The 19,847-nt window shown below is 53.8% G+C and overlaps 10 protein-coding genes across 10 annotated transcripts; 5 read left to right on the top strand and 5 right to left on the bottom strand.

Annotated features, from left to right (window-relative positions):
* Window positions 1-195: 195 nt before the first annotated feature.
* On the top strand, window positions 196-2,819 carry BDZ99DRAFT_387991 (RGS-domain-containing protein; the record flags this gene model as incomplete). The annotated part of the gene is made up of 4 exons (XM_033715550.1): window positions 196-516; window positions 697-972; window positions 1,380-2,666; window positions 2,718-2,819. The coding sequence occupies 4 exons, from the start codon at window positions 196-198 to the stop codon at window positions 2,817-2,819; spliced, it is 1,986 nt and encodes a 661-aa protein (XP_033576260.1).
* A 1,976-nt stretch (window positions 2,820-4,795) lies between these two features.
* On the top strand, window positions 4,796-6,562 carry BDZ99DRAFT_488331 (serine/threonine-protein kinase Chk1; the record flags this gene model as incomplete). The annotated part of the gene is made up of 3 exons (XM_033722898.1): window positions 4,796-4,816; window positions 4,872-4,948; window positions 4,999-6,562. 3 exons carry the CDS (start codon window positions 4,796-4,798, stop codon window positions 6,560-6,562), a joined length of 1,662 nt encoding a protein of 553 aa, XP_033576259.1.
* Window positions 6,563-6,719: 157 nt separating this feature from the next.
* On the bottom strand, window positions 6,720-7,629 carry BDZ99DRAFT_463145 (uncharacterized protein). The gene has a single exon (XM_033720013.1). It carries the CDS (start codon window positions 7,263-7,265, stop codon window positions 6,759-6,761), a length of 507 nt encoding a protein of 168 aa, XP_033576258.1. The 5' UTR covers window positions 7,266-7,629; the 3' UTR covers window positions 6,720-6,758.
* BDZ99DRAFT_26132 (uncharacterized protein) lies at window positions 7,498-8,616 on the bottom strand. Its single transcript, XM_033713795.1, has one exon. The coding sequence runs from the start codon at window positions 8,347-8,349 to the stop codon at window positions 7,660-7,662; it is 690 nt and encodes a 229-aa protein (XP_033576257.1). The 5' UTR covers window positions 8,350-8,616; the 3' UTR covers window positions 7,498-7,659.
* On the bottom strand, window positions 8,500-9,022 carry BDZ99DRAFT_443486 (uncharacterized protein; the record flags this gene model as incomplete). Its single annotated transcript, XM_033717852.1, has 2 exons — window positions 8,837-9,022; window positions 8,500-8,754 (listed from the first exon to the last, which is right to left on the bottom strand). Exons 1-2 carry the CDS (start codon window positions 9,002-9,004, stop codon window positions 8,500-8,502), a joined length of 423 nt encoding a protein of 140 aa, XP_033576256.1. The 5' UTR covers window positions 9,005-9,022.
* A 750-nt stretch (window positions 9,023-9,772) lies between these two features.
* Window positions 9,773-10,725, bottom strand: BDZ99DRAFT_355224 (uncharacterized protein; the record flags this gene model as incomplete). The annotated part of the gene is made up of 3 exons (XM_033714601.1): window positions 9,773-10,052; window positions 10,104-10,238; window positions 10,295-10,725. Coding segments are annotated over 3 exons (846 nt in total), but the record flags the coding sequence as incomplete, so codon positions are not given.
* Window positions 10,726-11,056: 331 nt separating this feature from the next.
* On the top strand, window positions 11,057-12,182 carry BDZ99DRAFT_26108 (uncharacterized protein). The gene has a single exon (XM_033713793.1). The coding sequence runs from the start codon at window positions 11,254-11,256 to the stop codon at window positions 12,004-12,006; it is 753 nt and encodes a 250-aa protein (XP_033576254.1). The 5' UTR covers window positions 11,057-11,253; the 3' UTR covers window positions 12,007-12,182.
* A 444-nt stretch (window positions 12,183-12,626) lies between these two features.
* On the top strand, window positions 12,627-13,543 carry BDZ99DRAFT_26100 (uncharacterized protein). Its single transcript, XM_033713792.1, has 2 exons — window positions 12,627-13,384; window positions 13,436-13,543. The coding sequence occupies exons 1-2, from the start codon at window positions 12,675-12,677 to the stop codon at window positions 13,446-13,448; spliced, it is 723 nt and encodes a 240-aa protein (XP_033576253.1). The 5' UTR covers window positions 12,627-12,674; the 3' UTR covers window positions 13,449-13,543.
* A 1,848-nt stretch (window positions 13,544-15,391) lies between these two features.
* BDZ99DRAFT_520653 (uncharacterized protein) lies at window positions 15,392-15,906 on the top strand (the record flags this gene model as incomplete). The annotated part of the gene is made up of 2 exons (XM_033725551.1): window positions 15,392-15,463; window positions 15,514-15,906. The coding sequence occupies 2 exons, from the start codon at window positions 15,392-15,394 to the stop codon at window positions 15,904-15,906; spliced, it is 465 nt and encodes a 154-aa protein (XP_033576252.1).
* A 1,146-nt stretch (window positions 15,907-17,052) lies between these two features.
* On the bottom strand, window positions 17,053-19,376 carry BDZ99DRAFT_520652 (uncharacterized protein; the record flags this gene model as incomplete). The annotated part of the gene is made up of 6 exons (XM_033725550.1): window positions 17,053-17,335; window positions 17,466-17,590; window positions 17,644-17,740; window positions 17,794-18,257; window positions 18,312-18,744; window positions 18,934-19,376. The coding sequence occupies 6 exons, from the start codon at window positions 19,374-19,376 to the stop codon at window positions 17,053-17,055; spliced, it is 1,845 nt and encodes a 614-aa protein (XP_033576251.1).
* Window positions 19,377-19,847: the final 471 nt, after the last annotated feature.

The raw sequence follows: 19,847 nt of genomic DNA, 5'->3' as shown, positions 1-19,847 counted from the left end.
CGTTAGCTCTGCCCTGGAGTCTCACTGCCGGGGGCGCTGGATCATCACCAGGCGGTTGAGGCCAGCCCAGTGTCGTAGGCCCAAGCCAGCGTGCAGGTAGCTCTGAAACACCCTTGCTCGTACCCACTCCGTCTGCGACCTGCCCAGGTGCTCTCGCTGAGGAGCGCTCCTACCCTCACCCGCCCAGCATCCCAGATGCCGTATACTACCTCCCCCTTCGCCTCACTCGACTCCATCTCCCCACCACTCCTCCCGCTGCACTCCCACTTCGCCGCCCGCGCGCCCACCCCCAGCGACACTGCCTCTGCGTCCGCTGCTGCTCCCGCACCCTCGTCTGACGCCCGATTGTCAGCATCGTCGTCGACTGTGACCTCGGCCTCCGCTGCTGCATCTCCAGCCTCCGCCAGCAACACCACCGCAGACCCTAGTCCCCAGCGAACCGATCGAGCCTCGAGCGACGTCCGCCGCCTGTCTCGTCGCCTGCCGCTGTTGCTGAGGAAGCCGTCGCGGGGAGAAGTCGCAGCACCCGCCCAGCAGCCCACGCCGTCGAGCACTTCACCCTCATTGACGACCTGCTCCACGCCCTCTCCGCCCGCAAATCCCCAGCCCGACCACCCTTCGCTTTCGGGGCCGCGAGCACGCGACAGTTCCGCCAGCCTGGTTTCGATTGCTGCTGAGGCGCCGCCGCCGACGCAGAGGAATCCCAGTTCGGGGTCGCTGTCTCAGACCGCCTTGTCGCCGCCGCTGGCGCATATAATCAGTTCCCGGAAGTCGAGCGAGGTGCCGGCTTCGTCTGTCGCCAACCGCCGCGGGAAGCTCCAGTTGTCGCGCTCGCTGTCTCGGCTCGAGTCCGGCCAGCGTCGAAGCAATAGTTCAGGCGCGTCCCAATTGCAGACCGCCAAGGACAAAAAGATGCATCAAACGTCGTCGAGGCTGCTCCGTATGACGGACGATGAGCGCCCGTTCACTAGAGTAAGTGCAAACATTTTGTCGTGTCCCGGCGTGGCCCGCCTTCCGTTTTGGGCAGCCACGTTTAAACTGCTCCACTCCGCGGCCACGAACCTCGCTCCACCACGACTTTCCACTTTACCACCTCTCACCTCCGTTTCTTGGACTCACCGCCTCGATGCTCGCGTTGGACTGGCGAGAGACGCTCAAAATGGCTCTGGACGTCACCAGCAAGCATACGGCGGCCCCGGACGGCGCTCCCGCCGGACGTCTGCACCCTCGAACAGAGCCGACATTGCTCGAGCGACTCACCACCAACCGTACCCGCGGTTGGCTCTGCCAGGTTGTCCCCTCCTGGATCTGCTAACTATTGCTACTCTGGATTTCGCGTTTTGCAGTGAATTGGCTTAGCTAACGTGCATCTCAATTAGGACTTCAAGGATCTCTTCTCCACACTCATGGTCTCGCTCCCACTCACCCCGCACCGCGTGCGCTTCCGCATGATCGAGCACACCTTCACGACCGAGGAGGCCGTCACCAATCTCGGCAGCCTCAAGTTCTCCCAGTCCAATCGCATGCCAGACCCCAAGGACTCCTCCCGCGTTGTGACCACGACCACAACCACCACCTTCTCCATGGCGAAAGAGATGGCCCGCTCCGTCTGCCAGAAATTCTTGGATGCTCGTTTCATTGAGTCGGTCGATGGCAAGACGGACTTCAACAGCAAGAGCTCCGTCTGGGCTCTCACTCCCAAGGGCATCCACATCCTCGAGCGCTTCTGCAACCGCAATGGTATCCAGCAATCACATGTCCGCGACCTAACCAACCTCCCCCGGAACGCTGGAGCCCTCGTGATTCTGGAGCGTGAGCACGAGACGGACAGGCTGAACCGCGACCCCGACACCCTGAAGATTCTCTTCTCGCGATTCGTCGGCCACAAGGCGAATGACGACGCAAACTCAGATTCTGATTCGCTGCACGACTTTGCCCGTTCCAACATCGGCGTCAGGATGATCCGGGAGCGCCGCTTCAACGACAAGCTCTATCTCTACACCTTCACTGGCAAGGCCACTGTTGACTGGCTTATGGACTGCTGCACCATGGTCGACAAGCGTGAGACCTACGAAGTTGCTGGCTTGTTCCTTGAACAGGGCTTCATGGCTCCGGTAGAAGGCTACACTCCTCGTGATCGTTTCGTGGCCTCGAAGCAAGCTATCTACTACGTCACCCCGCTCGGAGAAGAAGTCGCGGGCTGGATTGCCACTCCTGAGGGCTCCGTCAACGGCGAGGCCAACGGCAAGCCGCGCGATGGCACGATGCGAGATTCCAACGCCAATCGTATGGGAGTCATCATCACCAACCCGGCCGCACGTCTCCTGTTCCGCGAGTTTCTGAAAGAGAGCCATTGCGAAGAGAATCTCTCCTTCTACCTTGAGGTTCAAGACTTCACCAAGCAATATAAAGATGCTAAAGCTATCACCCCAGCTCCCAAGGTCGAGGTCATCCGCGAGACATTGGCTGCTGCATACAGCCTGTACAACGCCTTCCTTGCTCCTGGCTCTCCGAATGAGTTGAACATCGACCATAGTCTCCGCACTCAACTCGCTAGCCGTATGACTCGCGCAGTCGGCGACGATACCTCGATGCTCAAGAGTCTGGATGAGGTTGCATTGCTGTTCGATCGTGCGCAGAACTCCATCTTCAAGTTGATGGCCAGCGTAAGTATCTTGATAACTGCTCTTCCCCTATGTTTTACTAACTTTATTCAGGATTCCGTGCCCAAGTTTGTCCGAAGCCCCAAGTATCTGCAACAGATCCGCGAGCGCAACCTGGAGGCTTCCCTAGGAGCACCGACCCGCTCCTCACCATAGACGTCGACTTCAATTTGCTCCTTCCGGCGTCTGTATGGCTCATGACCTTTCTCTTCGACAGATTTCACCAACGGTCTTCCACGATTCATACGGAACTGCCGGGTTTACTCCTGTTGTGCAATGGCGCCAGCAAATCTCCTGGCCCTCTGCATCATCCATGCTTTTACTCTGCGATAAGGCTATCCATGGAACGCCGAGCAATCCCATTACATGCTGTCATCTACCCTTCTGAACGAGGGGAGCTTTGGATGATGGATGGCAGGGGAATTCCTCTGTAATTTCTATATGCTCTCTTTTCCTTTCACCGAATTCCCCCTTTGATTGAACTCATTGCATGGCACAGCTAGAAGCTTTGGCGTTTACGGTACCGGAAAATACTCTCCCACCAAATTCACTCTTCCGGCATTTTCTCATGGGTGGCTATTTGCTTTGGCTTTTTGTTTTCCACTTTTCTTTTCTTCTCTCTCATGCATCCATGCACCACCACACCTTTGTTCATAAATCATGCCTTTTGCTTGAGTGTTGCTAGTAGAGGAGGAGTTTTTTTCTTCTTCGATTGCACACTATTACAAAAAGGTCGAGCTGAAGGCAGCAAGCATAGCAGATGAGAGAGCCTATTAATTTTGTTTTCTGCGAATGGCATTGAAAGGCGATGTGCGCTGCTTCTTTGCGCATGTGGTGGAAGGATTGGGGGAAGCTTGCATCGGATGTATGATAATTCACATTGGGAACCCTCTTCTCCCCCTGAATGGAAGCTACAGCTAGATATTTGCAAACTGGATACTCCTGCCTAGTGCTTTCAAGAACTGCCGTGCCGCCCATATCAAACCTTCAGCAACACCAACCTATTCTCCTTTTCCCTCCTCCCTCTTTCCAGCTTGATCCCCACCCCCCTCGTATCCCCACGTGGCGCCCTCGTATCCGCCCGCCCGCCAAGCCCGCCACTGGCGCCCGCTTCCCACCTGCTCGAAAAGCACACAAACAACGAAACTTCACGGCCCTCGCCTGGGAGTTCGCCTGTGCAGTCCATAAGTAGTAAAATTGGCCACTGACGGAAGCCACCCTACCGTACCTGTATACGGAACATCTACAAAACGTAGAAAACTTTTCAGCGCCCCGAGGTTCCCGAGCGCACCTGCAGCCTTCTCTCCCGTGGTGGCTATTACGTTGGAGGCGTTTGCGCATGCTGGCAGCCGATAAGGGGGCAACGCAATCACACGCTCATCGCATCTGCGGTTTTTCCCGTGCATGGACGCGAACATGCAGATGGGCACTTGTACACACATGCGGTTACATAACGGGCTTTCTGCGATGAGGGATGGGGAGGATGATGCGCCCGTGGCGGTGGAGGCGCGACTGCTGATCTGTTGGAAGCGAGGGGATATGCGGGTTTGATGCCTGCGGGGCGGGAGGAGGGGAGGTTGGGTTGCGGTATACGGGTCTTTCGGGGTTTTTCTTTGCGGAGGACGGAGGGAGGTGCTGCTGGAAGTTGGGGATGGGCGCTGTGGAGAGGTTAGTGCAGGAAGTGTTGGTTGGCTTGGTGGTAGAGTGAGATGGTGAGAGGAAGTGTACAGGACGGGATGGTTTGATGATTTGACTGGATTGGTGGGAATAAGTGATGTTCAGTTTTTGACGATAAATGCTTCTGTTGGGACGAGGAAGGCTGAATGTCTCATGGGACCGGAAAGGCTGTCCCGGGTTATTCTATACGAGTAATCATGGCACACTCTTGGAAGCCGTCTTGACCAACGTTCTTACAGACTCGTATCGTTTTTGCCAGAGCATCTTTAACATTGTTCCTAGCGATGCTGGGAAAATTGAGCTTACATGTGATAGGGGAGTCCGCACGTGACCGCGGGTGTTGGCGCTAGTGAGCCGTGTTTACGACGACCATCGTCCAAATCGCGTCTGCCTTGTCCACTTCAAATACAACAACATACTCTCTTGCCAGACTTTTTTGGATACAATTTCTTACTATGGCACCAGCACCTCCGGGGGTGAGTGTGAAACCCATTGCGACTGTGCTTTCACCAAACTCACCAGTATTTGCAGTCACAGATCGCCCCACTACCAACCAATCTTCCGTTTCGCATAGTATCAAGAACCATAGGCCAAGGCGCATATGCCTCGTGAGCGGAGTTCAGCGTGTGCCAGTAGCAAGCATGCTAATTGAACATAGAATACGAAAAGCAACGCCCCTCAATGCCCCCAAACCCGTCATCGCCATCAAATTCGTCAACAAGGAACATGCCTTCAAGCAAGGTCGTCTTTCACCTAAGCAGCTTGCCATGGAAATCACCCTACACAAATATCTCGGGAAACACCAGAACATAATACATTGCCTGGGGAATGGCGAGGATCCCCTGTGGACGTGGATCGCCATGGAGCTTGCTGAAGGCGGAGATCTCTTCGACAAGATTGAGGCAGACGAGGGCGTTGGGGAGGATGTGGCACACTTTTACTTCACGCAGCTGATAGGGGCAGTCAGTTTTATGCACTCGAAGGGTGTAGCACATCGGGATATAAAGCCAGAAAACGTCTTGTTGTCTGGTGAAGGTGACCTCAAGCTTGCGGATTTCGGGCTAGCAGCTCTATTCAGAAGAGACGGAAAGACTCGAGTCTGCAACACCGTGTGTGGCAGTCCTCCCTATATCGCCCCCGAGATCCTCAGTGGAAGACACAGCAAACGACCGGACGTCCTGGACACTGGTTACGTCGCCAACATATCTGATATCTGGTCCTGTGGAGTTGTGCTCTTCGTGCTCCTTGTAGGCAACACTCCCTGGGACGAGCCCACCCGCCGTAGCGAAGAGTTCAAAGAATACGTCGACACCAACGGCCGCACAACTGACGAACTCTGGACCAAACTCCCCCAAGATATCATCTCCCTCCTCCGCGGCATGCTCAAACTGGACCCAGCGACCCGCTTCACCCTTGACGAAATCCGCACACACCCATGGTTCACACGGCCAAACCCCTTCCTGAACCCCTCCGGCAAAGCCTCCAACCCGGTCGGCCTCGCAACCCAAATGCTCTCATCCCTCCGCATCGACTTCAACACCGACCCCACCCCCTCCCAACGCGCCGCCGCCTCAGACGCCGACGCAATGGACCTCGACATAACCCCAGAAACCTTCCCAACCCGCTCCCACGCCGTCCCGCTTTCCGCCACCCAGCCCGAAACCCCCATCGCCGACACCCCCTTCGACTGGGAACGCCCGCCCCGCCTCCCTATCTACGACGGCATCTCCGCCTCGCAGCCCGTCGGCGCTGGCGCCTCCCTCGCGCCCGTGTCCCAAGAGACGCTCGACCGCCTCTCCGAAGACCCCTGCCTCTCCCAATTCACGCAAACGCCCTCCGTGCCCCTCTCCCTCACCCAGGCCGCCCGCAAGTTCGCCGACATCCTGCCCACGCACTCGCTCGCGCGTTTTCTATCGCCACTACCCTTCTCGCTTCTGCTGCCTCTGCTGGCGGAGGCGTTGCATCGGCTCGGCGTGCCGCTGCCGCCGTTCAGCGCGGAGCAGATGCAGGAGTGGGAGCGCGAGCAGGAGGCGTGGGTGCGGGTGAAGACGGTGGATGGGCGCAAGCAGGGGCTGAATGGGCACGTGGTTGTGGAGCGGTTTGGCCGGGAGATGCTGGAGGTGCGGTTTGTCAAGGCGAGTGGGGATCCGCTGGAGTGGAGGAGGTTCTTTAAGAAGGTGGTTGTGCTGTGTCGTGAGGGGGTTTTGGTGCCGAGTTCGTAGTCTGAAGTAGATGTGTGCGCGGGGTGATCTGTTTCGGGAGTTGAAGGGGTGGGTGCATAGGTTGGTTATTATGACTTTTAGACCATGGTTGGGCGGGTGCGTGAATTTGGATATTTCGCTCTCTCTGGGATAAACGGCTTTGGAATCGTACAATGCTGCATCCGTCCCCAAAGGTTCCCGATCTCATCCCGAAATCTCATGCGTCTCCTTTCACATCTACCCCTCCGTCCATATATTCCTCCCTCTTCAGTGTCGTCCACTCACTCAACAGCTCATCCACCTCATCATCCTCTTCGCCCTCCTCATCGTCGTCCACCTCAGCCTCAACATCAATATACTGCATCCTCGCACGCCGCTTCCCGCGCTTTCCGCGCTTTGGAGTCTCCCACTCTTCTTCATCCTCTCCACCGTCCGCTCTACCATAAACCCCGTCATCAAGCACATAAGCCGCTTTAGGCTCAAAGTCGTCCCCTTCTAACCTTTGCGCCACAGAGGCAGCGACATCAACCGCGTCCACCTCGCCAGCACTTAACCGCATAGGCACTCCACTACCAGCCACATTTCCAGGTGCATAGACGGATGCTCTGGGTGCACCGTGATGCCGTATCTTCGACCTCACTCCAGCCGCTACGCCAGACGAGGAGGTGGTAGAAGTCCGCCCTGCAGCGGACCCGGCCACCCCCGCCAGAGCCGCCCTCGTCATGGCTGCCTGTCTCCGCGCGTCCTCGGACTGTGCGTGATCGCTCCACACAGTGGCCTCTGGTTGCCGCATAAGTGGTACATAGCTGGGCAGAGAGTTGTTGCCGGATCGCGAAGAGGGAGAACGGCGGAGCTCTACCGACGCTGCAACCGCGGCCGCTGCGGGGGTTGGGGAAAACTGACGTCCGCGTGGACGTTGCGTGGCGTCTGAATTTGAGGCATATACAAACGTCTCATCGTCACTGGTGGTGTCGTCGACGGCTGCGGCGATTTTCGCTTCGAAGATGTCGGCTTTTGTGTGCGTGCCAGATGCAGCTATTCGGGGTCGTCTGGGAATATCATCCCCGGTTCGATCAAGTCGCTGTCGGTTCTGTGCCTCGGTATGTTAGCAAGTTTTTCTAAACGGGTAAAGAGACAGGGATAAGTGAGCTTACGGGAGCGATGTGGTCATCGACTCTATCTGTTTTGGAGACGAGTCGCGAGACACGGGTGTTCTGTACGGAAGCCTCTTGGTCGGTGGCTCTGGCTAGTGCGTTTAGTCGCGCCGCAGCGTCGTGGAATGCAACCGGGTCGCTATCAAGCTCGTCATCCGAAGAGGTAGCTTCGAATTGGTATTTGGAGCGAGCTACCGATGTAGGTTCAATGTCATTGCGAAAGATCCGCTCGCGGTCTGCCTCTCCTAGCTCGAGCACCGCCTTGCCTTGATCGGGTTCCACCTCCAGAGAGGGGGAAGGAGGTCGCGCTCCCACAGGACTTCGAGAGCGTCCTGGCACGGGCTGGTTAGATCCTGTATTTGCCTTTGTTGCGGCCCTTTTGGTCTTCACTTCCTTCTTACCCGCGCCGCCGGTTGTCCACCTGAGGAACTGCGGTAAAGGCGCTGGTTTCTTTTTCCGCGACGGATGGTGATTGACGACGACCATGTCTTGGCCCGGCATCGGCGGATGAGACGGAGGCGGAGGAGGCGGAGGAGGCGGAGGAGGCGGTGGGAGAGGGACAGGTAGGGGAGGGCCTGAGTAACTCGTCGTAGATTTCCTTGCCTTTTTGGCAACTCCACGCCTCTTTTTGATAGCTGGGGGCATATCCTCCATGTCATCGGCCCATGATCCCACAGCTGCATGTCGTTAATTAAGGACGTCATGTCGGTTGGGGAAGTTGGCACATACCTTGGTTGGTCAGAAAGTCCCCCAGGGACAGTTTCTGCTGCTGTTTCTTGGGAGGTGCTATACATAAAGTGTCAGTCAGGGTTCCAGTACGCCGCGATCAGGGACAGGTAGGAGAGGGCCTGGCATACCTAGTCCTATACTTGAGGGAGGTGGTGGAATTTCCGGCCACAATATCATCTTGACGGTCATACCGGGCTCGATGAGAGCTTCCCAGACTTGAGGCAGCATGATTTCGCCATCAGGGCCTGCAAGATCGTAGTGGCCTGCGAAGACGTGTTTATTTAAGCCTTCTACATGGGCGAAGCCGGTGTTGATCAGTTCTTTCATTGCCTTTGATTGTGTTAGACTGGAAGGAATAAGAGCTGAGGAGTTCAATGTAAACGTTACGCGAGGAAAGGACAGATGTACTCACGCTCCAGCTTTTGGCTAGATGCCAAGGGAAAGTGAACTCCCTCCCTATGGCATCAAGGAACTGCACTGCCGGCTTCATCTCGTCAGATGGAGGGGCGAGCTTTGCGACGTTCTTTTCATACTCTTCCATGCCTTTCTCTTTCGCTACTTCCTCTTGCGCCTCTGCCATATGTAGCGCAGTCAGACCTACAGCTGCCTCGAGATCGCTTTCATCGCTGGCCACTGCTTCTACGTATTCCTTTCTAGCTTTGTCTTCCGCTATTTTGGCTTTATATCCTCTTTTAGCTTTCTCATCAGCTGCCTTTGCTTCGGTAACAGCTTTGTCTACTGATAACTTTGCTACGTCTGACTCGGCTTTCGATTTTGCTTCCGCTTCGGCTTTTTCTATCTGGGCTTCCAAATGGTCCATTCTCTTCCGAAGAGTCTCTTTCTGTGTTGCATTTAGGCTGACTGCGCTGCCTGCATCAGATAGACTGAAGCTCTCGTCTTTCCTATCACTCGAACGGGTTCGAGAAAGATATCTGGACCTGTTACGGTTCAGGGGTTGCGAACGAAGCTTAGTGGTAAGTTCAGAGGCAGCGAGATCCCCGATAGCGGCTTCAGCGATGTGACGCTTACCCTTGCGATCCGGATCCTTATCTACGAGACTGCCAACATCAGCGGCACCGAGAACGGCACTTGTAATACGCTGTCCTCTTTCTCCAGTCCGAGGGCCAGACTCCTTTCGGCGTTGAAAGGCCTCGGTGGCACTAGCAATGACGGCAACCTTTGCGGCTTGCTCCCACTTTCTCTCGGTGCTCCTATTGCGTCCACGACTACGGCTACGCGAGCGAGACTCATTGCTGTATTGTCGCTGGCGTGAGCCTGGTTTGATTCTGCTTCCGCGAGGCGTTACCAGTGTCTCGTCTGAAAGACCCGAGTCGGTTCTTCCTGGGCCCGAGCCGCCGAGGATGATAGTGTCGAGATGTTCACGCGTACTGAAGTAGGAGCCAACAAGAGCCTGTTCGTGTTCAGAAGGGTCTTCGCCCTCGCTCTTAGAATTCAGCGCATGCTGAACGAGTTCAATATCGTTGAGTAGTTTCTGGATATGTGCAACACATGACGCCAGGCTTGTCTTGGTGATGGTTGAGCCAATTGAGGAAGCGGCTGTGAGAACTCCAATGCTTTCCTCTGTCGAGGTGCCGAGCGACTTGGTGTTGATAGTGATTTCGTCGTCACTGCAATTGTTAGTCTAGGGATTCGAGGATAGTAAACCTGCGAAGAAATACTTCAAGACTGTGCTCTCATCACTCATGCTATAACTTCTCAAGGACTCCTGATATCGTTTTGTAGACTCCTTTTTAGCCTTAATCAACACCTTGATATTATGTCGCTGGACAGCGACCACCTCTTTCGGCGCCTTACTACATGCCATTCATTAGCCAAGTGCTGATAAAAGCTGCGAATCTCCATTACATACTGAGAGGCTACCTGGTATGCATGCGTCAAAACCTGCATCAACAACTGCAACGTGCTCTTCAAGCGATCAATATTCGCCCGTAGAAGCTCCATCTTCGGCTCTCGGAAAGGCAGCATGAATTTCCCCAACGTGCTCTTCTTCGTTTTCTTGAGCGCGGCATCCATCTCTTCGAACAGACTGGAGCACTCGCGCACCGTTTCCTGGGCTGTGCTGACGGCATTGTTAGAGAGCAGCGATGCGGTTTCGCCCTGCTTGAAGATGCTGCCCAGCTCGTCGATGACACGCGAGGTCAGCTTGACGTCTCTGGCGATGTCTTTGATACGCCTATCGGCTGTGGAGACAGATTCGGCGTATTGGTATAGTGTGTCGGCTAGTTTGAGGCCTGCGCCGGCGACTTGGATTACGGATGCTATGAGCCCAATCTCGGCCATAATGCTGGGTCATTCGACGGACTTCTGCTTAGATTACATATATCACCGTGACAATCTCGCCCTGTTTATCTGAAGTGTGATATGGTCGTCTTCTTATTCATAGAAGACAAGGCTTTATAGTGGCTATACATTAGAGGGTGGCCGCTTACGAGCTCAGCCTCGCAGCTGAGATGTGCCTTATTCGCTAGGCATCAGTTTTATATTTTGAAAGCCAACTTTTTTTGTAGTGAAGAATTCGGACTGGCAGATCTATGACCTGTCACATAGAAGCGACGCATTCAGCAATGGCTGTCAGTTGGTGTTCACGCTCTACATGTACGTAGTAGTTAACGTCGCACGTGATTAGTGCATATATTCTATTTCAATGCCCCTAAAATACTTCAATGCCCCTGCTTATATGCCCTCACCTTGGCGCCCAATTCCATCCGTCTCTGATCAGTGTCTAATCAGCCACCGAGCCTCCATAAATACAGTCCTATTTGGCGGAGAATCGTCTATCAGATAATCCATGTCAAGTTTACCATTGCAATGGCCATAGCCACCCAACGTGTTTTCGAAATTCCCGAACTCCTCGAGCTCATTCTCCTCCCGCTCTCATTCCATTCCCTCCTCTCTGCGCAGCTCATCTCACGCTGCTTCTGGCTTACAATTCGCTCTTCGCCTACTCTACAACGCACCCTCTATTTTCGCGCAGAACCCAAGACCGCATCGGGGGCTTGGGCGGCAAACCAGGTCCTCGTTGAGCGATTCCGCCCATGGTTCACCGATCCAAGCATCAACAAGCACGTGTCCAGTCGGTACAAATTTGTTCACTTGTCGTGGCTCGGATTCGCACATCGCCGCGAGCCACTACTGCGAAAAGGAGCGAGTTGGCGGCACATGCTGCCTATGCAACCACCCCCTACGAAACTAACCATCCTCCGGTCGCACTTCTCGCGCTTTAGTGATCCCCAGTACGTCCTGCCTGGCGAGAAGCCTCGCTGGCGCGCGGAGATCGAGCGCGAGGGCGGGATAACCATGGGCCTGCTCTACGATATCGTTGAGGGTTTTTTCGCGCTTCTGCCGGCGCACCACTTCGAGGCGGAATTTGGAGTGCGGTGGTTGCTTGATGAAGCTTACGACGGTGCGGGCAGAATTGAAGTGGAGTTGTACTGTAAGCACCGCGATGGCTTTGACCCTGAAGATTTTCCAGAAGATTTTCAGTACAGAAGTCGAGCGGATGGGATGAGGTATGGGGACTTGGACTGGAAAGTTTGCGATGTGGAAGCTGGCACGGACTAATCTATGCTCGCGTCCGTGGGAGTGGGAGTGTACCTACATAGGTAACTTGAAGCCTGCCGGAACGAGTATCTTTGCTTAAGGAGGACGAATGTTGCTTTCATTCATTTGACGACTGATGGCATTCTACAGGCTTTCGAGGTTCATGAGCCAACATTCTAGGCAAATGTTATCAACACACATTTAGGTTGTGCACGACTTATCACTTTGAACGGTGGCTCATAACCCTCTAACGCTTCTAGCATACCTCTTTTCACCGACTCATTCGGAAATCAATGATACTACGCCACTGTGTGTGGAAGAATTCCGGGCGGTGGTCAAATTGTGGAGGATTCAGCCATGACATGGTGGGTCCTAAGGCGGTAAAGCGTTCAGATGCTTTGCCTCATCGAGCGCTGGCTCCAAAGCCCACAAAGTGGTGAACGGAGTTCGATAGGCTGACGCTGCGTCTGCAGAACCTGTCTGCAGACAAGATCATCCAAGATGAACGCCCAACAAGGCCAAGCATCCACGCTAAACTCACCAGCCACATCATTGTGGCGTCAAAAACGCAGATGACATCACTGGTCGTTGTCTTGATTATGGTGAGCGTGTTCCGCTGCTTTCAAGCTACTCTTCCATCTTACAAAGGTATCACCTCGAATTGCTTTCTACTTGGATTCCTGTTGCAGATGACTATGAACGTTCCCCCAAGATCTAGTTCTAAGCTCGTAAAACGAAGACCAGTAGGCTCAGCTTCTCAGTCGCCCGAGCGGACTACACCTGTTTTCACAGCCAACCCCGCAGGTGGCTTCGACGAGGGCCCTCCTCCTGTCCCTCTTTTACCGTCCGAAACCCTAGACGACGCTACTTCAACAATGCCCCCATTAACCGATGGAGAGAAGAAAGAGAAGGAGAAGAAGTCTCGCTTCCGCCTATCCAACCCATTCCACTCCAAAGACAAAGATCGCAAGGATCCGCCTGAGGCTCGATTTTCCGACTCGGCGTATGCCAGCAGCGAGAACCCCAATTCCTTCTCAGAAGTCGACACGAATGGAGCTCCCAGCTTCTCCAGCACTGAGCGCCGTAACTCGGCCCATCGTCCTGTTAGTGGGGAGACAAGAGGATCATCTCGAGAGCATCTGAAACCACCTCCAAGCACCACTCCTATTCCTCCTCAGGCTCCACCAAAGACGACCATTACTGCTCCTACACCCCCTACGACTACGCCTGCATATAATCCTCCAACACAACCCCCTCCTAGTGCTGCTAGGAGCGCTTCTCCCGGCGTGCCCCATAGCCAAGAGACAATTGCTAAGGAAACACACCAAGACCCGCAAACCGGCTATACAGTCACGACGACTACGACCACAACGACCACGACGACTACAACAACCGGTCAGTACGAACCCCGAGTTCTCGTCTCCATTTGCACAACGCTAACATCACACAGGGCCCGGAGGTAGCACCACCGTCCAAGTCCCAAACGAGGAAATCGAAGCCAACAACTCTAACCCAAGCGTCACAAACACCACCGGTCCAAACCCGCCCGCCCCTACTGTCTCACCACACCTACAACCTTCCCATACCACTAATGGTGGAGCCCGCACCTCCTCCAACCAATCACACTCCCCACCAATCCCCAACAAGAGCACCATGCGCGACAGAATGTCCGTAGAGCTTGACTCGTCACCCGTAACAGCTCCACAGCAAACAGGCGCGCCACAATACGGCGCATCGCCCGTAACACCAAGCTCCCCAAGCCGCCAGAACTTCTCATACCCAGGCCGAACACCGCCCGCGGGCGTACCCGTCCAGGTTCCCGCGCAGGAGTACGTGCACTCGAACCCGGGAGGCTTCCAGCAACAGCAACAGCAGGGAGGCTATCCCACGCAAACCCACCCAGATGTCCCCGCCGCATTGAGCCCGCGGAACTCGGTGCCGCAGGGACAACAGCAGGGCGGAGCAGGTCGAGGCTCGACGCTCGCGAATCTGAAGACGGCGGCGGCGGGTATACATGTAAGCGCCAGCCTTCCACTTACATTCTCGCCTCCAAAGATGATTATGCTAACGACTCTCACAGGGCGTCGGCGAAACCCTCCGCGGCACCCTCAACAGCTCCGTCGACCGCCACATGGGCGCGCCCGAGGCCACGCGCTTGAAAAACCAGTCCGTCATCGATGCGGGCCGGTCTGAGATCGAGACGGGGCATTTCGCGCACGCGAACCGGCCGATGCCTGCGCAGGTGCAGCCGCAGCAGCCGCAGTATGGCAATTCGACGACTGTGTCGGCGGACGGGGCTGGAGCTGGGCAGCAGGGGAGGGAAGGTGGGAGGACGAGCGGGAGGCTGGGGAACTTGGTGCATAAAGTCGGTGAGAAGGGGCTGAACATGAGTGGGGGTGCTGGTGGGGGGCCTATGGAGAAGCAGAGGGGGGAGAGGAGTCCGGGGGGGAGGTTGAAGGTTGTGAATGAGTAGCTCTAAGTATGGAAGAAGGATTTGGATATATACGAGCGGAAAGTGCTGTTTTGGTTGATGCTGTATATCTGTGGCATCCGGCTTTGGTGTTCTGGTTGGCGCAGGGCGGAGCTGGGTTGGAGTTGGTATATACAGGATGTCGCTACTCAGGACTGAATTGTGAAATATACTGGATGAAGCACTTTAATGTTGTTTTATTTGTAGACACAATGGAAGAGCAGGAGAGTTAACGCAAACTCTCACCTCCCTCTACTTACACTCCGGATATAGAAGTTCGGCCGTGCATTATGCTTGTATGGAGGCCACGTAGTGCATAAGTGAAAGAAAGATGTCAAGAAAGCTCGTATCCAACCGTGTCGCAAAAGAAAAAAAATATCCAAGGAGCACTACCCTCTCTCTCGGGTGTAGCCACCCCGAGGGGTTTCTCTATATCCGCAATTCTTCAGAGGAAGGATGTACATGTGCGATGCACACAGGCTGTATAGGCTGAACAGCTCGTCTCTCTGCTATGAAAGCACTCGACACGCTATCCTGAAACTCGAACATAGCCTTAGGCCTGACTTTTACCTTAAATTCAATATGTTCGACGTCACCTAGAGTAACATTGCCGTTCTCTATAAGTCGCTTGAGCATCCAGTTGTCTTCCTAGGCTCTCTCCGGAAAGCTTTTGCGATTTGAGTCCCAGGATAGTGGCCATGCTTCCCCATGCTTCATGCTGACGTGGCAGTTCATGCAGACGTCGTGATAACTGCAAGTGGTGCAGGCGACGTACTCATTCTCGTGAAAAGCTGAAGAAGCTGTCAGAGAGGGTTGAGTTCGGGGATCTCAATTAGTCATACCTTTAGCGCACGAATCGCAAGTTCTCGCGGGTCTGTTCTGCGTGTATAGCTCCATACTCTTCGGTTTGCTGGACATACTTGGTTTCTTTTCTCTATGCTCGACGTTGGCCTTTACTTCGGCGCGTTTGACGGCGGTCGCATACCTTACAAAGCGCTTGTCTATATGGTGAGCTAGACGATGACAGTGGAAGCCGGAATTGAAACAAGTTGGCAAAGATCGTAGTCCCCTTGATCGCAGATGCTGCAGTGGAAGTACTCGTCGTCCGCAAGTGTGCCGCAGATGTCGCAATTGATCTCCCACTGTATCGACATGGACAACATTCTCCCTCCAGTAAACTCGGCATCAGGATTCTTCTCCAAGACAACGCCAAGTTCCTCCATACGACGAATTTCCTCTTCGCTCATAGGTTCGTCCTCATTCGAAACCTCTTCCGTTCGTCGCGTCTAGTATCCTTTGAAGAAATCCAGTGGAGATTCTCCAGACTCGTGAAGAAAGGTTTCGAACGCTGCAATGAGCTGCTCAAGTCGCTCGAGCTGCCAGCGGTCTTCCTCACGGAGTTCGTCTACCTCTTCTGGTGCCTCGACGCTGATTCGTGTTACCCGGCGTGACCATTTACAGCATGTATGCCGCATATTGAGTCTATTGAATGTCATGACCCGTAGCACGTCATGTAGCTGTGAAGTCCGCCAGTCTATATTTATGGATGAGCTATGGTTGTTGAGAATCTTGATGAATTCCAATCCCCTCAATTCTGTTGATCGCGAACAGGAAAGGCCTTTGAGAAGTATGGTACTGGAATTACATCCGTGCTTCGAGCATCCGCATACACAGTCGTCCGGCGCGCTGATCTTGCAAGTTTCAAGACACATGTTGGTGATGTCGTTGTGGTAGATTGGATCAAGGTGACAGCATGTCGTCCAGGAGCGGTGCCAGTTGTGATAGATATAGTAGCCGGCCCTGTACGCTAGAACATGGCCGACTTTCCAGGTTCGAGTCATTGTATGTCCAAAATTGAAGGCGAGGTCTGCATTCAAGTTTGCGCCCTTCGATAAGAACCAACTAGAGAGAAACCAATTGGGCGGGTGAACCCTGTGCATCGCGTGAAAACAAATCGGTGGCAGGCCGTCCTCGTTCGGCGCGTCGACTTCGCGAAACCCAGCGCTATAGAGCAACTCTGCAGCCTTAACGGTGAGTGGAAGCATGTGATAAACAGAGCGGTGTCCAAACGGGTCCATAACAACCAAAGACGGTGGCACACGAACACTTCGCGCTGTCAAGGCGTCGAGTATGTGATTGAAATTCCCTTCCAGAACTGAATCGGTACATAAACCCAGACTTTGAATCAATTTGATTGGTAGGTGATCCCTAGCTAGTTGCTTCAGGTGGTTTCGGCGTAGGGCTATTGATTTGGCTAGCAGTCTCTGGATTTCTGGAGAACCAGCTACGAAAGCAGACTGGAAAAGACTCGCGGAAAATGAGGGTCCGTGGAGGCAGCCATCTGCTTCAATTAGGAGCTTAAGTGAATCTGTTGCGTTTGATACAGCGCAATAAACGATAAGAGGAGTACCAACACAGTCTACTGCAAGGGTCTTAGAGCCAGCTTCAAGTAGAATCTTGATCCCTGGCTGCCAATCGCATGACAGATGTAAGGGTGTTTGGCCAAGCAATTCCTTTCGTTCAGGGCGACGGGATATTTTGATAAAATATGGAGAACCTCGCTTTCAGATTTTCGAAAGATCGCTAGACTCAGTGGCCTACATCTGCAAACTGATCTTGTTAGCACTCTCCCACTGGTTGTTGGGAATCTTACCCTCTGCAAGCTCTTGGCACATCGACAAGCATTTTTGATAGAATGGTCCTTCGTACCAAGGGTCGTGGCCTGAACCAATGCCCAGCCCTGCTTCGATACTTTCTAACCGTGGGCCCGCGTCAAGACCTCCTTTGATCAATTCTAGGCTCATACTCGTGAAGATGTGTGCGAGAGCAGGGAAAGGATAACGCGTGCTTACTACTACCATGCACCGATCCATCGGGGAACTGTCAGCGCATTTAGTCAATGGCCAGTACAGCTGATATTTCGGGCGTTGTTTCACCCAATTCTTCAGCTTGTGAATACTAGGGCAAACGAATTGGAGAACTTAACTATTGTGGATGATGGAATCCTTACTAGCCCTTTGTGTCGATCTGGTTGAGTGGGACTCCGACCTCAGAGAGCATGCGTAGCAGCCTATTGAAAGCTTCAAGGACTCTATCGTCTTTCAGACCTGCAGGTTTCATGAGGTCCATCACGACCTTGGCGCCGTTGTAAGCATGTACTTCAACAAGGCTGGTTTAACCATCCTTACATGGCATAGTGACTGTCCAGCTTCATTGAGATCCGTGGTAGCGTCTGCCGCAACGTGAAAATCTCGAGGAGCCTTTGTGTGGCCGATGTTAGCATCTCTACCAGATCTCCGTGTTCTTTTAGACGGCACCGTCCCGAAGAGTCATCATACACATAGAACTCGACCTCATTGAGCAGAAGCTCAAAAGCGGGAGAATCCCATGGTACAACTCTGCTCCAGGAGAGGTAGGGAGCAATAGAATACCCGCCAGCGCCAGCCGTAAAGGACAATCCGATGGATACGGTCGTCGCCAAGATAGCCCAGAGGCAAACCACTCTTGCTTTCACGGAGCGGCGTTGCTCTGGAGGGCTGTAGAACGGACAGTTTGGCAAGTGTGCCAGCGTAAATTCCTTCTCGAGGGATAGAGAGAACCAATCCGAGTGATATTGGTGCCTCCCTGTGTTCTGGAATGCAATGGCATAGTAGGCCCTGAAACGTCCTAGATAGACCCATGAGCTGTGGACGAGGACGATGGCGCCGTCGCTTGGGTGCCTTTTCAGAGATTTCAATGTCTTCGCAAAAAGCACGTAGGGCATCGGGTTTACACAGCAAGCGATATTGAAGAGTGCGTAGTTCTGTTTCCTTCCACGCTGTCAGCATGGCAGAGCCTAGTGGCGGTCACTACCTACGAGACTTTCCATCCGGGATGCGTGATCTGATCGAAATTGGGTGAGGTCGGAGAACAGGCTCTGCACAAGATCTGAAGTTCGCTTCAGCCCACCGGACGAAGCGAATAGCTCCTGCCTGATCTCGCCAATGCCCTGTCCAATTGCTTGTACATTAGATTGAATGATCGTTGTGCTTCTTGTGGTTTCCGCTGTGGAATGCTCGATAGCAGGCAACGCCGACCGTATTTCCGGTACGATAATGGAGACATTTTGGCAGACTTCCTTAATATCCTGTTCGATCAAGGAGCCGGATCCCAAGAGGTCGGACGATAGGTTCGAGACATCGGTACGGAGCGCCACAACGCCGTCCAGAACGGAATCGACAGTAGCAGATGTGGTGGTCGATGCGGAGATGAGCGAAGAGAGTTGCTTTGATTGCGTGCTGTCAATATCTCTGTGAATGCAGTGTCAACTTGGAAACCGAACAATAGGATGTGATATCTACAAGATGGCAGGAACAACCCTCGGCGCGAGGTCACATCACTACAGCACGTGACATATACAATACACAACGAGAACAACGCCTAGGGACAACATGATACGTCGATTGAGTAAATATTGAGAAAAGAAAAGGCAAACTAACATTTCAAGTGCTTGCAGTGCAGTTGCCAAGATAACGTTGATGGTCTGTACATCATTCTCCAACTTCTGGATGTTCCCCTTCTTAAAAGGGTACAGGAGCTTTCGGACGGTCGATTTGACCCTTTTGCTTTTACTGTCCGTGACGATGTAATCGCACTTCAAGTTCTTCAGAAACGCATCCAGGCGGCGCATCTCAGCCTCACCCTCGCGAAGACACTTCTCAACAGCATCGACGACATTTTGATTGTTGGGAGAAACATGACTGACTGCGTCTTTGACCATGTCCAGAGTCGTCCGGAGACATTCCACCCTACTCAAAGTCGACTGAATGCTGTTCTTTCGGTCCTGCAAGGCTTCCACGTAATCGACTAGATTTTGGCAAAGGCTGAGTCCGAGAGAGACCACTCCAATTGCCGTGCCGGCAACAGAGATCGGGTCACTCATGAGGCCGGTTGGTTTCGACACTCACAAGAAAACGAGAACTTCGAGAGGTTTCAAGCATGTAGAATTCCGAGCCTTCACGTTCATTTGGGCAAGGTGAACCACGGGAATTGAGGCTGAGCCGCGGCAGACCGCAAGGCTTTTCTCAGCCTTGCAGCGCTGATGTCGGGAGGCGCCATCGCTGGAGTAAAAAGAAAAGTGCTGAGCAGCTGGCCATTTCCCCTCATATAAACTTCATGGAACGGATAGCATGTACAGGTACGCAAGTCAACATTTAGGGATGGCCGGGTAAGGGCAATTTTGGGAACACGCAGAGATGTATGGATCTAGGTATGCCTTAGTTAAATGTGATGCTGCTGGTCCTTCAATTGCGCATCAGTCTAAGATGTTACGCGAAGAATCCACGCCCTACGCACTCAAGAGGCGCGTTCCAACTCTTGAACGTCGATAACGATTCACGTGAACCTCATTTGC

Source organism: Mytilinidion resinicola (genome assembly GCF_010093595.1).
Source record: "Mytilinidion resinicola strain CBS 304.34 unplaced genomic scaffold BDZ99scaffold_10, whole genome shotgun sequence".
Classification (NCBI taxonomy): domain Eukaryota; kingdom Fungi; phylum Ascomycota; class Dothideomycetes; order Mytilinidiales; family Mytilinidiaceae; genus Mytilinidion; species Mytilinidion resinicola.
Note: the sequence above shows the minus strand (reverse complement) of the source record. Positions and strands in the feature narration are given on the sequence as shown.